Consider the following 16,965-nt stretch of genomic DNA (forward strand, 5'->3'; position numbering starts at 1 on the left):
TTTCCGGCTATAAGTTTAAATATATCGTTTATAGTATAATAAATCGTCTTTATAACTAAGTAAAACTGTCCATGTTTTTACCGTTATTGTTTTGTAGATTTAACTGTAAGAATTGTTATGTTTCTCACATATAAAACAAAATAATTAACCCAAGTCACTTGAATTTCTGTTTATCTGGGTTTTTTTTTACTGTAACACACTATATTGCATGAAATGTAATATTAAGAGTAAGGGTGACCCTAGTATAATAATAATAATTTTTTTAAAAAGAGATCAGTTCTGTAAACTGGAAAAATAAAAGCACATAACGAATAACATTGAAACTTTTCAGATTGAAACAGAAATAAGATAAATCTGATGCTTTCACCCCGAAACAGGCAGTGGATCATAATTAGGAGGATCGAATATACCCAAATTACAATACAAATAATGGATAAATACTTAACAGTAATAATAATTAATAATAATAATAATTATAATAATAGTAATAATAGTAATAATAATAATAATAATAATAAATAATAATATAATATAATAAAATAATAATAAATAATATTAGATAAAAATAAAATCTCAACCCCCCCCCCCCCTCCCCCCCAAAAAAAAACAAAAACAAAAAAACAAAAAAAAAAACAAACAAACAAACGAACAAAAAAATATAAAAATTAAATTACAAAAACAAAACAAAAACAAACCATCCATCTGAGTATTTTTCTTTCCACGTAAGATCCAGCAAAAGTCAAGGTCCAAAATAAATGTGTCATACAAAACAAAGGAAAAAAAAAACATCAAACAGAATAAACTATCTTTAAAACAAAAAATTAACAATTACAAAAGCAACAAAATTGTTTAAAAACATAAGGAAAAAAAAAACAAAAGAATAAGAATATCTTTAATAACAAATATGTATAAACAACTTTGAAATAAGAAAAAAAGATGTTTTAAGTAATGATAAGAGATTTAAAAAGAATACAACAGTAAAGAAAAATAAATAAATAAGAACAACTTTAAAAAATATTAAAGGAGAATTAGCTTTCAAAAATAACAACAGCTGAAAACAATATAATGCCTTTGAAATAATCAAAATCGAATAAGACAGTTTTGAGGAGATTATACCAACTTTAAAGATTGTAAACATTATAAAATATGAAGAAGAAAAAATAATATGGACTTTCTCTAAACTTTTATTTTTACTCTTAATCATGTTTTGACCTAAAATAATTGTAAAAATACAATTTCATAAATTAATCATTGTGTAGTGAATTTGGAAAACCGTAAATGCCTATAAAGCTGTAGGTTTCTTCTTTTGCATTTGTTTTTAATGATCATGAAACATTTTTCAAAAGGTCGACAGAGACAACAATATTACCAGAAAGTACTCATTTTACACCTGAGTACAGTTAGAGAATATGAGTAAAGAGCCTTTTTCAAGGATTTCGTAATGCCACAACAGGACAGAAACTGTTTTACGAAGGTCCTAAACATAGTGGTATAAAGAAATTTTACTTTAGATATAATTTTGGAATATGTGTGGTGGTCTGAGAGAAGGTGTCATATGTCCCACTGACTGTGTTCGAGATATGAGTAAAAAAAAACACCAAAAAAAAACAAAAAACAAAAGAAGACCAAAAAGAAAACCCACAAAACATTAGATAATGAGGATTTGGTGTACTGAAATACCTGAAACTTTGTCCCTTATTAAGATACACTGCAACTTCTCACTGCCCTTTTCTCAGGAAGAATTACTCTGTATATGTTACGAACTTCAGGTATTCAATTTTATCACCATGTGGCACCTTTTGTCAGGCCACCCCACATGTTTTTGCTTTAAATTTCGAATTATTTATTTTTTTTACTTTGTCCACCATATTACAAAACTGACTTTGCCCAAAGCAACAAGGAAAACCTTTAGAAATTTTTCCTGTAATATCTTTGTTGCCACTCTCAAAGTCTGGATAATTTGTCAAGATTTGAAGTACATAGCAGCCAGGAAAACGTATGAAATCAAATCTGTTATGCCAGTGTTTCCACAGTTCTTCAAAATATCTCAATATCATTGTCATAACATATGACAACAATAAACTTTGACCTTTCATACACTTCACTGAGTTTCAGACATTATATTACATACTGATTGTACTTCATAGATATTGAAATCATACTGAATCTAACAAGGCCATTTTCATGTCTTGCTTGCCGGCTCCAGTGTCAGTAGACTGCCAAACAAGAAATGTTGAACAACAGGAAATTTTGCTAAAACCTGGTAAAGAAAGTTAAATAAATAAAATAATTAAGAACAACAATTCATCGCTTGAATTATCACCATTGTCATCATCAACATTCTTCTCATTATCAAAATCTACAATAATGACAGTGTGTCACTAAACTATGAAGCCATACCATACCTCCTCTTCTAATAAAAAGTCTGAAAACATTGAAGGACGACCAAAAATTGAATGTACTTTACAAATGATGCCACTTGAATCAAGTGTAAATGAGTACCTGACATTTGTAAGAAGACTAGTAAAAGAAAGATGCAATACACGGAGGAATCTGATTTTAACATTCTTTTTCCGATAGCATGAGGAGAATGCTGCAAAATGCCTTTCCTGTGGGATTAGATTTGAGGTGTCAAACACTGGCTTTATCCCTTTAACCAAGTCTTTTTGTGAGTCCAAGACATTACCTCAACACCTTATTGACACAAAATTATAGTACATCGAATACACTGTAAAACTGTGGAAATATTCTCTGAGCCAAATTGTAAGGGATAATATAAAAAAATAGAGAAAAAAATAAGAATATAAAAATAAATACACAAAAAGAAGATGCAATAGATAAATCTTTTAATTCTTCTTAAAACTATTCAGCAATTATGAATGCCAGAGTCGTGTTGGTAAATCATTCTGTACCAACAATAAAATGTGTGCGTTTATATAAAAATATATTCACTAAATGTAACTGGAAAACTTAAGACATCTCATGTATTACAATACTCTTTCTTCCAACAGAGACAACACTGTTATTAGCTAGGTACTCATTCAACACCTGAGTATGGTGAGACAATTTGAGTAAATAGCCTTTTCCAAGGAATACACTTTGTGCCGCTTATAAAAGGACTTAAAACTGGAACCACTATGTAACAAGTCGAGAGTCATACCACTAAACCACAAAGTGGCATGAGTAAACTAACAGCAAAACGCATTCATCTTCATTGTCAAATAAAAAATATTACTCATATATATCTTATATCAGTATAGCAGTTTTTTTTATTCTTTAAAAATAAATAAAAAATTAAAGCCTTTCAGATTTCATGTACTTACTTCTGCCTTGTACATTTTGAGAAGTCCAGTATTGATTTTTGTCCAAGAGGCGACTGCACTCATGCTCCATAACACATTAGAATGTTCAAAGAAAGGCCCAGATTTCACCTAATCAAAAGTAAAATATATTCACAAAAGCATTTTATTAAAAATGATATCACTCATGACTCAATAGGTAGAAAACTTAACTGAACAACAAACAAAGCTGCTTTGTTGAATCCGCACTTAGTCCATTTATTGCTCTGCATTCACCATATGTCTAGCAACAATTGGGTGGCTGGGACTTCATGAAATTAGAGAGTAATTGGCAAGAGGTAAGAAAATGGTCAAATTGATAGTAAGTAATTAACACTGTACCTTTCACACAATGAAAATAGGAGGTACACTAGCACCCATCTGGCAACTGATCACCCTTAATTTTGCTTGACTTTTGTGACAAAATAATACACCGAGTGAAAATGGAGAGGCTTCGGATGGGAACAATACAGACAATGGACGTATCGGGTACAAACCCTTAGTCAGCACAACAATAAACAAATACAATGAAATGGACTATACATTGTATCATTTGTACTCAACGATGGTTGGAGTGTGAAGGAAGCATTAGTGTGGTGTGGTGTGAGTAGAGAGTCCCAAGGGTGTGATAAAAATGATATGGTCAGTGAGCGAGAGATATGAACTTTCTAGAAAATAATGGAAGATAAAAGACATAATAGAAATGTAATAGTAGAAATAGTAATAATAGAAGAAATAGTAGTAGTACCCCCCCACCCCACCTTCTGTTTGATACTCCACCATAGCCCAAGAAATATGAAAAACAATTGCATTGTGGAAACAGTAATGGTCCGTAAGCTGGGAGGATCATCAAAGGAACATTGCATGCATAACTAACAATGATGCAGATAGCATTGATCCTCAATATTTAAAAAAATAAAAAAAATCAAATAACCAAGTGGGTTGGCTAGAATAACTATTAGTATTAGTTTTTTTCCCCTTAGATCAGACTAGAATAACATTTTGAAAACACAATATTTTTATTATGCTGTTTTTATTGTATATCAAATTAGTCATTTATGTTTAAATGACAACCAATAAAAAAGTCTTTACTTTATTTTGGAACACTCTATATATATTTTAAATGTGGATATTTATTTATCAAGGTAATTACCTCATTGATATACTTGACTGCAGCCATGAATAGATAATCTTGATGGTGTCTCTGTGGAATCTCGGGCTGGGTGTAACTTTCAGGTTTAAGATGTTCATTGTCTGGATGGGTGGAAGATTTATTATCACAATCCTATCAACACCATCAATGTCTTTTCTGTTGCACACTGAGACTATAATTTACTAAGATCTATTCTTAACTACATCAGTTGTGTGTGATATTCCCATATTTCTTCTTACTATTACCATTTATCCAAAACACATTCAATTACATATTCAATGAAACAAAATATCAAAAACAATCTATACATTCTTGCTCAAATTAAAGGAAACGAGAGAAAACAAAAACAACCCAAAAACAAAACAAAGAACAAACTGACAACAATCAGTATCTTTCTTAATTTGAAACATGAGCAAATGACTCCTTGAGTATTTGATATGTATTACAATATCCATCAGTATGGCATAGAATCAATTGACCTATGAGTAACAAGGCACAGCTGTATGGTCTATGCTTTCTACCCAGGAGATGCTGAATTCAATTCCTCCAACAGCGAGTCAACTCACCCTAGCTGGCATTACTTGGGGCTTACACCTGATATATTGGAATAGATTCTAAAGAAAAGTTTTCCCTAGGAGGTGAATAAAGGAGGTTCTACTGGTTTATTTTATTTTTCATTTATATATTTTTCAAAGGTGATTTTAAATGATTCTTCCGTTCAAAAGAAAAGCAAGGTATTACAGTGGAGCTAGGCTATAAATTATAAAGAGAACCTCCATTCCAGGCATAAATTCTTGTCATTCCTGAGCTCTCGTTATAACTGATTTTCAAGGGAAAGAACCAAATAATCTTATTTTGACCCTTTAAATACATTGGTAATCCTTCAAAATAGTGTACATGGTGCTGGACTTCATAATAAAGTGTTGACACATCTCGGGAATCGTTGCGTCATTCTTCTCCACTTCTTCTATGATGGAGACTTCAGTCTCAGTCTCATTAATCAGTCTCTTTCTGTTTTGATTTTAAGAATCCATAATGTTGTTGTTGTTATCAAGTTGATGATGATTGACGATATAATTTTGACTGATAGTAATAGCTATCCTATTGCTATTGTAGCACTGCCCATACCCGATTTGCATGTTTGTGATTGTGATAATTGTTGATAAATAAATGTGCATTTTGCTTTACATTTAAATCAAGTTCTCATTATTCCCGGTGTCCAAATTGCTCTTTCTCGTTATAACAAGTCTATCTACAATAGAGAAGTAGTGGGGGAAAAAAACGGGAATTTGAAAAAGTCTTGTTATTGCCGAGTTCTCACTTAAAGTACCACTGTATTTTGTTATGAATCTATGGAAAGAAGAAAAAACTTTCTTCTTTGTGTGGTTTTGAGTAGACCAACTTGAAATCTAAAATTCTTGGATTTCAGACAGAAAAATATTTCCCCAACAACTAACTTTTCAATCACATGAAAAGTCTTCATTTCCTTTGGCATCAAATTTTTTTCAAACTGCATTATTGAATCATATATGTTTATCTTAATATATATTAGGATCCACATATTTGTGGTTCTACCAATTTTTTACAATATTGGACAAATCTGTATGAATGATATTCAAAGTTAGAGTGACAAGTGAAAAAAATACAAGATTCAAAGTTTATGTTAGGCAGTTTGCCAATACAGAAAACAAATCAAAACATGATTATTGATTAACAACACCAACATAGTTAAATTAAATTATTTATTACTGTGGATGATGATGATGATGATGATGATGATGATGATGATGATGATGATGATGATGATGATGATGATGATGATGATTCATGCTATAGTTACATCACTTTCTATTTGAAATGAGGTGGAAATGGGAAGGACGTGTGAAATCAAATACAGCTTTAATGAATCATGATTGTGTCCAACACTTTTCTGCCCTCTAGAAGGTAGCATTATTCAAAATTAATTTGTGTAGGAACGTACTTACACACCAATTGAGAGCTACCCCACAAAAATGGAAGGAACTGGAAATCATCGATGCTGTAAACACCATGACTCCCCGCTGGTTCCATACGATATGTTGTCTGCAATTTACGCACCAATGCCAGATATCTGGAGTTGAAACAACAAATAACATTTTCAATCAAAATCGTCATTTTTGTTTTTTTTTTCTTTTCAACAAAAATAGATCTAGAGTTTGAGAAATTGAGTTTGAAAACTTGATCCTATAAATGATGGACATATAATGCACAGTTCTAGCTTGTGTTAAACAATGTTCACATTAGCTAATCTTTACAGAAGCAAAACTCGAAATTTATTGGGGCAAAACTGGTATTTAAATGAAGATGTGGTGGTGGTGGTTGTGATAGTGATAGGTGTTGGAGGTGATCATGATTTTAATGATGATGATGGTGACGACGATTATGGTGGTGGTTTTTCGGGGATAATAAAATGCTACAAAAATTGGGAAAATAGATGGAAATTAGGGAAATCCAGAATCTGAACAAAATTCGAGAATTTCACAAAAATAATTAGGAGAATTGCTAGGTTTGAATGAATATTGCTGTCATGTGAAATAACTGCATGGATTGCAGTCCTAAAGAGTCGTTGGACCCATTGGATCCCCAGCTCATCATTGTTACTGTTGCCTTAAATGAACAGGAAAAGTTGCTTGTTACCTTTGGATAGAATGCTAGTCAATCCCAAAGCTCTGAAAGTTCAAAAACCTAGTTACCCATTCATTCCTGGGTATGCAGAGCGGTCAGCTCTATTGCACGCAGGACCAATAATTTGCTTGAGAAGCCTAGTGCTATACCAAATAAATTATCGGGGCCCATTGCATGAATTATCTTATGTGTTGTCAAGTAAGAGGGATAAATTCGGTAAAACATCAAGAGCATGGTAATAAAACTATTAAAGTCCTGAGAGCTCAGTTGGTAGAACACTCACTTCACATGCAAAGAGACCAGGATTGATCCCAATTGCAGTCAAGCTTTTTTTTTGATAGCTGGATCTGTTAAATCTGATGGAAAGTATTATTTAAAGGGTAGCAAGCTATTGCTATTGTCAGTTTAAGTTTAACACAATAAAAACTGGGATAAACTCTGTCTGAATGGGTCTTACAGTTCTGGGCTCCACTACAATAAAACTATGGACAAGAGCCATAAACGTTCTTATTCTCGTTGACTATCAATATTCCCCAACATTTTATTAAAAGGAAATTGCGTACAAGTCCTATTTTCATTCAGATAGTCATGCTATTCTGACTGACAAGAAATGCTATCTATATTCATTGAATGTAAAATGTCACAGAACAAACTAATAACAATAAAATCATAAAAATTGAATTCTCACTTGTCAAAAATCCGTAACACTATGGCTCTGTGGTCAGCGGGTGCGAAGACCCCAATTTTACACAGACAACACAGAAAGGCTACAAAAGACAGCTCATGGCCTGTGGGAAAAATAGATAAAAATACATATCTTTATGAAAAAATAAGTTTATGTTTTGTACTTCTTCCTTCTCTTCTTTTCTTTTCCTTTTTATTTCTTGGGGGGGAGAGAGAGAGAGAGAGAGAGAGAGAGAGAGAGAGAGAGAGAGAGAGAGAGAGAGAGAGAGAGAGAGAGAGAGAGAGAGAGAGAATTATATATATATATATATATATATATATATATATATATATATATATATATATATATATATATATACACACACACACACACACACACACACACACACACACACACAGAGATAAGATAAGCTTCACCTTTTGTCAATGTTTACAAGATCAGAAATTATACCAAAATAAATAATCTAAAACAAAAGCAAACGAAAATGCAACTACCTGAGCCATAGTCGATTCTGGTTTCATTGCCGACTCCCTCTTGTAAATAAATAAACACCTCTGGAATGGCAGGTGCATATTCTTCTGGTAAAGCGTCTTTAAGGAGATCGGGTCCTTCCTGGTTGATTAAAATATACACCACATGTTAAATAAATCTCTGGGCAAAACACAGAAACTTGAAAAAGTTCCAATCTAGTGTGAGTTTGAAGTTATAATATGCAAATTTGAAATTATCTCGTTCAGTAGAGACAAAAAAAAAACAAACAAACTAAATAGCTGCAACAGGATTTGTTGACTATGCTTTAATTAACATCATACTCATATATACGCCATGAATTAAAGTCCTGATATTTTTGCCATATAACATTAGTAAATAAAGCTCTATTATATAGCAATGCACATTTGACAAGATGACACTTTGTGATTTCCTCAATGAAGTCAATAATTGACCTCAGAGAAACAAAAAAACAACATTGACCAATGATATCCATGGGTGAGGGACCCCCCTCCTTCTAATCAATTTGTGCCAAAATGTTCAGACCCCAGAAAACTTTCAAGGATCAGTAGTATACATCTGATTCAGACACGAGCCAGAGGAGCACATCAACATCAAAAAAAAAATGTTGAAATTAATTTTAAAAGTCTCTACTGACGAATTCAATGCATCCCACCAACAGAATCTGCATTAATGTAGTCCCTTATTGCCGAAGGGCCAATGGAGGTTATCCCTGTTTCTATAGCACTAAATGGACAATAGCAATTGATTGTAACCCTTTGGTAATGACCCAAGTCTATCACAAAGTACTTTCCATCAAATCTAAAAGATCCGGCTATCAAATTACTGCAAGATGGACATGGGGGTCAGAAAACTTCTTAACTTCAAATGGGATCAACCCCATTTGCTTTGGATGTGAATCAAGTGCACTGAGCTTACCAGATCCAAATCTGCATCAATGGCAGAAATCAAAACCCTGTCCAGTTTTGCCCACTGAGACCCTGAAGATGATTCCCAAAATATTTGCTTCATAACCTACTAAGGTCTTATAACATTGTAATGTTGTAACCTAAGAGACAAGTCATTAGGCACTGTAACAATAACAACATTTTCTGTGACTCTTACCTAGTGTCCTATCAAAAGGGTAGCAAGCAGTTGCTATTGTCCATATGGCTCTGAAGGAGTACTTTTTTTATTATTTACCTGTTTCAACTTTCCAAACCAGGTTCTGAAAGCGGTATTCCCAAAACGTGCTTGTTGCTCTGCAGGGGGCGTCTTATCCACTAAATCTATTAATGTATCCAACAAGCCAAGAATTTTCTCAACAGTCTGAATAATAATTTTTAAAATCTTAAAAATAAGCCATACAAAAAAAAAAATAAATTTTAAAAAAAGCAAGAAAGAACACATTTCTTATATAATACAATCTGGTGTAATATTTTTCCTATTTCAAATGAAACTGCTGATTTTAAAACATCCTCTTGTCATAATGACATTTGATTTGCTGTACGATTTTGGATAAAGAAAAAAGCACACACATAAGAGCATTTCAACTGTTTCATCTTGCTCACTGACTTTTTTTTTTATTTTTATTTAATTGAATAAATTGTTTATTCTCGGCAAAAAACACATATGAATACATTTTTTTATACAAAAAACAACAACTACAACAACAAAAAATTTTTTTATTTATTTTTTAAATAATGCAAATATCCTTAATAAAATCTGATTTAAAATCAGTAAGCCCAAGGCTTTTCAATGACATAAGAATTTATACTGTAAATATTTTGCATAAAAAATAGATACTATATTTTTACATTAAAATAAGTCTCAACTCATTCTTCAAGAGGGCCACAAAAAATTTACTTCCATTTGCCATAATATAGATCACTTGCAATGAGACCTTTTTTGAACAACCACTCTTACGCCTAGAGTTAAGTTAAGTAGTATCCATTCATTCACACTCAAGTGGTATAATGTGTTAAAAAAATGCCCTACCCCTATGAAATAATCTATAGAAATGACCGATCAATTATTCAATGTCACTGTAGCTCATTTTCCTGCCAGTGACTCCCTTATCAGAAGGGGATGGATCATTTGGAATAATGGAATATTTCCAAGCAGATAAAATTTTTTTTTTTTTTAAATGAACAGCCACCTACATCACTTTTACCAGTGCTAAACCAAGATAAAAACAAAAACAAATGAAAAACATTTAAATGAACCAGAGGAAGATTTATCTGCTAGTCAACACGACACATCAATACCAAAACAATAATTTAAAAAATGAAATGACTAACTTTCATATTTTCTTAAGCTTAAACTTCCAGCACGAGATGAACCAATGACAATGTACAGCAAGAAAAATACAAAGGCTTAGCTATGACTATGACCATCATAATGTGCAAGCTCCAATGTGACTGCTTTTTTTTTTTTTTTGGCAGATATCACTATCATTAATCTCCTAATTTGCTTTTAATGTCTCCTTTTAAGCAATATAGTGTGTATGTGTCCAATTACATTGTCAGTACTCTTTGGTGAAATTATCATTTATGTAGCCTCTTATTATTTATGAATTATTATGAAATATCACCCTTTCCTGTGACAAATGCCTTACACCCAAATAATTGCAGTTTTTAATGCTTTTACTTCTTCGAAATACTGATTATGCTCAAAGATTCCTTTACATGCAAAATGTTGTCATTCAAACAAATTTCTGGAAATATGCTTGTTCAGGGTATGATGACGTAACTTGGCTACATAAAGATAATCATTTCATATTTTTAAAAGTTTTATCCAAAAAATAAGATTTTTTTTCTTCTTATTAATCAGCAAACAAAGTAACCAATTAAGTAAACAACAAAAACCAAACCAAAATGTAAATCCATTGATATTGAAGATTTACCGCCTATTTTCAAATATTGAACATCAACTTACCTGTGAGACAGGGTAATTATCACTAATTTTCAAATACTTGACAGCCTCGTTGAGTATTGAAATGAAACCAACCAATTCTGAATAAGCCTACCAGGGATGAACAAAAATACAAAATAATCACTGTCATGAAATGATGGTAATGATTCAAGAAAGAATACAAATTTCAGAGGGTGGTATTCTTCATAATGATATCTTTAGGTTTTTCTTGGCATTTCTGCAGCGCGATATTTTTTACATGGTGAGTTGCTGACCTAACACACGACCCTCGAAGAGGTGATGAAAGAAGCTGGAAAGACATGGAATGAGCTGAGCTGGCTGGTCCAGGACAGAGATGCCTGGAGGAACATTGTTATGGGCTTATGGTCCACCAAGGAACCAAGAGGATAAGGAAGGAAGAATTCTTCACAATAATTATTGGAAACAGCAACATGTCCTGGATAAGAGATTTGTTGGGTTTGTTTTTTTTTTCTATTGTTAGCAAACAATCGAGGAACAGTTTTTAGTTTTACCTGAGTATGCCACCTTTTTGTTGTACACTGCAGACCTGCCATAGGCAAGAAAAAATCAGAATTTCAATTTTTAAAAAATCTGAACTAACGTGAGTGTACAATTTTCAATTTTATCTCTATGAATTATCGCTTTAAAATGTTTTAGAAATGAAGTAGTATAGTTCACTTTGGCTTCATATAACTATATATAATTTAACAAGTTATTATCAGACCAGACCCTTATAAAGATTGAATAAAACCAAAATGGGCCAAATTTTGATTTTGTCATCCATAATTTGTATTTATCAGCAAATTTTTCAAGATAATGGGTGAAAAAAGATAGAAAAAAAACCCATGATTGTCAATAGTCTAGTCAGACCATGTGAAAACTGTTATTTTAAAAAAACTTTGCCATTGTTGAGGGCATTATCAGAGTAATTATTTTTGACGTGTAAAAATGGTTCTTTAATTGTTTTAAGTATTGAAAAAATTTGCAGGGATCTAAGTGAGAAAATTTTCTAATCAATGAAAAATAGTGTGTCATGGAATGAGACCCACTTTTGCTACCACTGGTGTCATTATTCAAAAGACTTTTTTTCATCTGCTTTCCAACTTCAACAAATGCTTTAGGTTATGAATGCTTTAAAAACCTTGTCCAAACCAAAGTAAACATGATCCAGTGGTAAGCATTCGGATCTGTCAAACTCAAGCTGCTTCACAGTTTTTAGATGCTCTGGTCTGATGAAACATTTGAAAAATTTGTTGCATGAAGCAGCCTGTGCATCATGGGCTGTTTTGACTGGGAGATGTAAACCATATGTATTATTGTGTACTGTCGACTACTCTCCCTATTTGATTTTGGCAGTTTGTGTGTGTATTCTTTTTTTTCATTGATTGTGGAGATTTATTTTAGCAGAAGCGGTTATTTATATTTTTCGATCAGAGAATCCATGGACATAACTAAAACCACGGAATTCTGCGGATCCGGGGAAAACTTAGATCCCTGAATTTGCATATTTATCGTTCTCTGTTTGATGGCTGTGAATATGGAATATTGCTGCTGCACTTAGCAAATGGTGTCCATTAGCAAGTACTACTGTTATTGTTCAAAAAGGTGTATCTTGACTTGGAGTGTTCTAATTTTCTATCCATTTTTATCTTTTTCAATAGGTATGACAATACCCAATTTTTCATTTAAAATGTATTGTGACTGACATGAAGTAAAACATATTTGGCTAAAATTAAAAAAATATCTGTGCAAGGCAGAATATTTTTGGCAATACCTGAGATTTTTCCCATTGTTCCAGATGCATGGGATTAGATATCTTTTTTTCAGGCACAGAAAATACATGCTTGGAGATGTCTGAAAAGAATAAGGAAGATTAACAGATTATTATTCCTACAATATAAATATAAAGGTTGGGGTCAACGTAACTCTTTGCAACTCAATGCCTTACCATTTTCATTTTCAAAAAGGAGTGACAGTAATAGCTGAGTAAAAAAAATTTAGATGATATGGTAAAAAAATGTATAAACTTGATATTATACCTATACACATCAAAAGGTATGATAACCATTGACTTTCATTCATCCATCCTTTCAGGAAGAAAAACTTACACAACTACAGGGACGAGGGAATCGAATTTCTATAAAAATTCTCAGTCTCAGCCTCAGACACAATCTCGCTTTTGATTTAACGCTTACACTTAAAGTTAAAGTAAATATAATTAGTTGATAATTACAAAAAATTAAAAATGAAGTGCGCGTAGAGAAGTGCCAGAGGAAACATAAAATATAAACTTTGCAGCAATGGGGAGTCGAACCAATGACCCAACTGTACTATTACACAGCCTGGCCAGAAACAGAGAGAGATGCTATACAATCGATGCCACACCATCCAACACTCCAAGAATAAAGTGATTTCAAACGTAGTGAAAATGTTCGAATTAAAATGGCCGGGTTCAGTTTAATTTATTCGATTATTTGTAATTCAAGGTAAGCAACTGATGAAAGTGTAAGTGTGTAAGTGTAAGAAGTGGCTGACGCTGACTATGATGCATTTGGAATTATTCCCCCAAAACTGTTAATGAAGATAAGCATTAAAACAGTCCATTTTTTGTGATTGAATTTTGCCCTATAGACTTAAGCCTGCTTGAGATAATTTGATTAATACTGAAGTGAAAATAAGTGCGAGTTCGAAGTCAGTTTGTGACTGTCTGTGGGCTGTGGCTGTGGTCTTCACACTTCAACTTCATATTGAGTTGTAGGAACGTATTTATTGTTATGTTTCAATGTGTTCCAGTTTGCTGTTGTTTGGCTATTAAGTTGTTTGTTGTGAATTGTTCTCATGCTGGGTAACCTTGGTGTCACTGTTTTGTTTTATTGTTTGTTTTTAAGGTTTTTATGGCGCTTGCGACACATTTAGGTCATATCAGTGCCCGTAAAAAGTAAGAAAACGGGAAAGTATAAAAGTTCTAGATGTACATTTACAACACAGCAACCAAGGAAATGTAAGACAAAGGGGAATAGTGCAAATAGGGGATAGGTGTATATTCCATAAGCATACCATCAAAGTATTTAGTTTGAGATCACCTAAAAGTCTCATCTAGACATGAGCACAGGTCCCCACTAAGAGGAACACACTCAAATGTTTATAAATCATATAATAATATAAAACACAATACAGTGCAGAACAGAGAGATGATTTACAAGACAAAAAAAAAAAAAATCATCTCCCGAAACTAACTATACATTTGACTGTTTCTCTCCCAACCAGGGTATCCGGGCAGGGCTGGACAATACCAAGTAATCTTATCCCAAGACAAAGACAGACAGCAAGTTGGAAAATAGATATAGGGGGATAGAAATAGAAGACATAGACCTCCCTGCCCACTATACTATGGGAGGCCGGGAACCCCACCCAGAGGGTGTCACTGTGAGTTCAATTCACTGTTATGTGTTGTTTCTTCCCGTGAGTTTGTGACGTCACAATGGGTATAAAAACGGGGTTGCCTTCATTTTCCAAGCTCTTTTTACTACAAAACGGATAATGGATATATGATTGAAATTGAAGATTGAAATTCAGATTCAGACACCCCCTTCCACTAGGGAGTTTAATAGAAATTCTAAATGTACCTCACACACTTGAAACCAATGTCATATCAAAGAGCTGGCAACACAGATTACAAAACAGTTTGAATTTTGTTTGTATCTTGATTAGACATGTAGTTACGGCAGTTCAAAGTCTGAAATTTCAGACCGATTTTTACCCCAAAATTACCATTGCAAAGTTGTGACCGAAATCGCGTGATGTTAATAAAAATGGTTAAAACAGTCAATATGGAGTTCTTATAATATATTGTATACCAAAATGTTCGTCTTATCGAGGACAATGCATTTACATTAATAAAGAGGAAGATAAACATTTCAAATTAACACATTATTACATAATATGACGCAAATGTTACATAATCAAAAACTCGGCTAGACGTAAGAAACAATTTGCTGTATCACTTTTGGATTTATCCCCAATATCTCATTGAAACTGCAAATAATTCCCCTCTTCTAATTAATACATAGAGAATAAAAAAGGGTTTGAGAGTATTTAAATGAAAAGATATAAACATGTTGTGTAATGTCATAATGAGTTTATTTTTACCTATGGCAATTTAATTGCATATAAATAAAATGGTAGATTGAAAAAGTTCAAATAAATTGAAACAGATTCCCTATTATACCTAATTAGAAGGAAAGTTCTGGCTTTTAATACTTTAAAAAATTCTGCTGAACCACTTTGGGTTTATTGCTATTACATCATTTGAACTGACAATTAATATAATTTTATCCCCCCACCCCCTCCCCCCTTCTCTCTCAATATATGGGGGTGTCAAAACTAATAGAACTTCTTAGCATAATAATTATTAAGGCTAAGGCCTTTAGAATATGGATACAAATGATAAACATATCTAAACATATGGGAAAGAAACTTGATGACTTGATGGCAAAGTAAAATAAAATTAAATTAAAGCAATTGGTATTTTTAAAATATCGATATTATTAATATCGGATTTCACAAAGAGAAGAAATATACGAACTTATAAAACAAAAACTATAAAAAGCCTATAAATAAAGTTGGAAAGTATGTATTCAAAATAAAAACATAGCAAATAATAGTACTGAAAATATTATGGACTAAATTTAACATAATACATAACTAAGTTTAAAATATCGATATGAATATCGATACCGTCCGGCAGCCATGATGAGAAGATAATGTAAACAAGGCATTTCGGCGCAGAGTTAAAAGGTGTCTGCGCATCGATATAGAGCCCTGAAATTTGGCATGAATAAAGTTTAGATGTTATTCTAAAAACAAGCGTTTAAATTTTAAAAACACACGCGGTAAATAAAAAAATAAATGCATTTGAAAATTGCCAAATTTTAACTTCATATAACTTCTGGAATTATCAATGGATTTTTTCCTTAATTGGCACCATTTAAAAGGAAATTGAAAGACGAAAATAATGATATCAAAATATCTGCGATATTCCTCTTTATAACGAAGTTATGCATCTTTAATTGAACCCCCCAAAACGCGAACGGCAATTTTCGGTCACAACTTTCCTATGGGCGAGTTGGGTCAAAATTTGACTGCCACTGCTGCTGCTCCCTAAACTGCCTACTTCCACTTCCACTATGTGGCATGCCCAGTTTTGAGAGACGTGAATTAAATACGTTCACGAATGCACAAGAGCAGATAAAAGGCTCTGAAAGCCTACATAAATCTGGACTTATATTTATATCATATCATATCATAAAAATCTATTCACGACAGAGCAGAGTCAGAGTCGAGTATTCAGAATTCATTTCAGATTTCAAATAGATTCAAATTCAAAGGCAGTTTGGCGAGAGGCTGAAATATTACATATATAAAATTTAAGTTTAAGTGTCATTGTACTTTTGGGAAGTTTCTGCTCATTTCAGTTATTCTAATTTGATGCTTAAAAAAACCCTGCTTATTTTTTATTTTTATTTTTGGATGTGTCTGACTATCCTTACCTGGTTTCTCACAGGGCGTCGCCATGATGTTATAAATAAATCTTTAAAAAGTTGACCCACAACAACGAAACATTATTTGACCTAATGAGGAGGAGAAAATGAAAAAGTCAATGACTAAAATATTATTGCCAAACATAATCAAAAGAAACTAGT

The 16,965-nt window shown here is 32.6% G+C and overlaps 1 protein-coding gene across 1 annotated transcript; it reads right to left on the bottom strand.

The window, feature by feature from the left end:
- Positions 1–1,167: 1,167 nt before the first annotated feature.
- On the bottom strand, positions 1,168–16,883 carry LOC144979619 (serine/threonine-protein phosphatase 2A activator-like). The gene is made up of 10 exons (XM_078926418.1): positions 16,813–16,883; positions 13,038–13,117; positions 11,267–11,353; positions 9,533–9,658; positions 8,335–8,452; positions 7,844–7,943; positions 6,477–6,601; positions 4,492–4,592; positions 3,324–3,431; positions 1,168–2,260 (listed from the first exon to the last, which is right to left on the bottom strand). Exons 1-10 carry the CDS (start codon positions 16,835–16,837, stop codon positions 2,183–2,185), a joined length of 948 nt encoding a protein of 315 aa, XP_078782544.1. The 5' UTR covers positions 16,838–16,883; the 3' UTR covers positions 1,168–2,182.
- Positions 16,884–16,965: the final 82 nt, after the last annotated feature.

The sequence above is a fragment of the Berghia stephanieae genome, chromosome 9 (genome assembly GCF_034508935.2).
Source record: "Berghia stephanieae isolate SIO BIC M18660-M18661 chromosome 9, UCSD_Bste_1.3, whole genome shotgun sequence".
NCBI classification, from domain to species: Eukaryota; Metazoa; Mollusca; class Gastropoda; order Nudibranchia; family Aeolidiidae; genus Berghia; species Berghia stephanieae.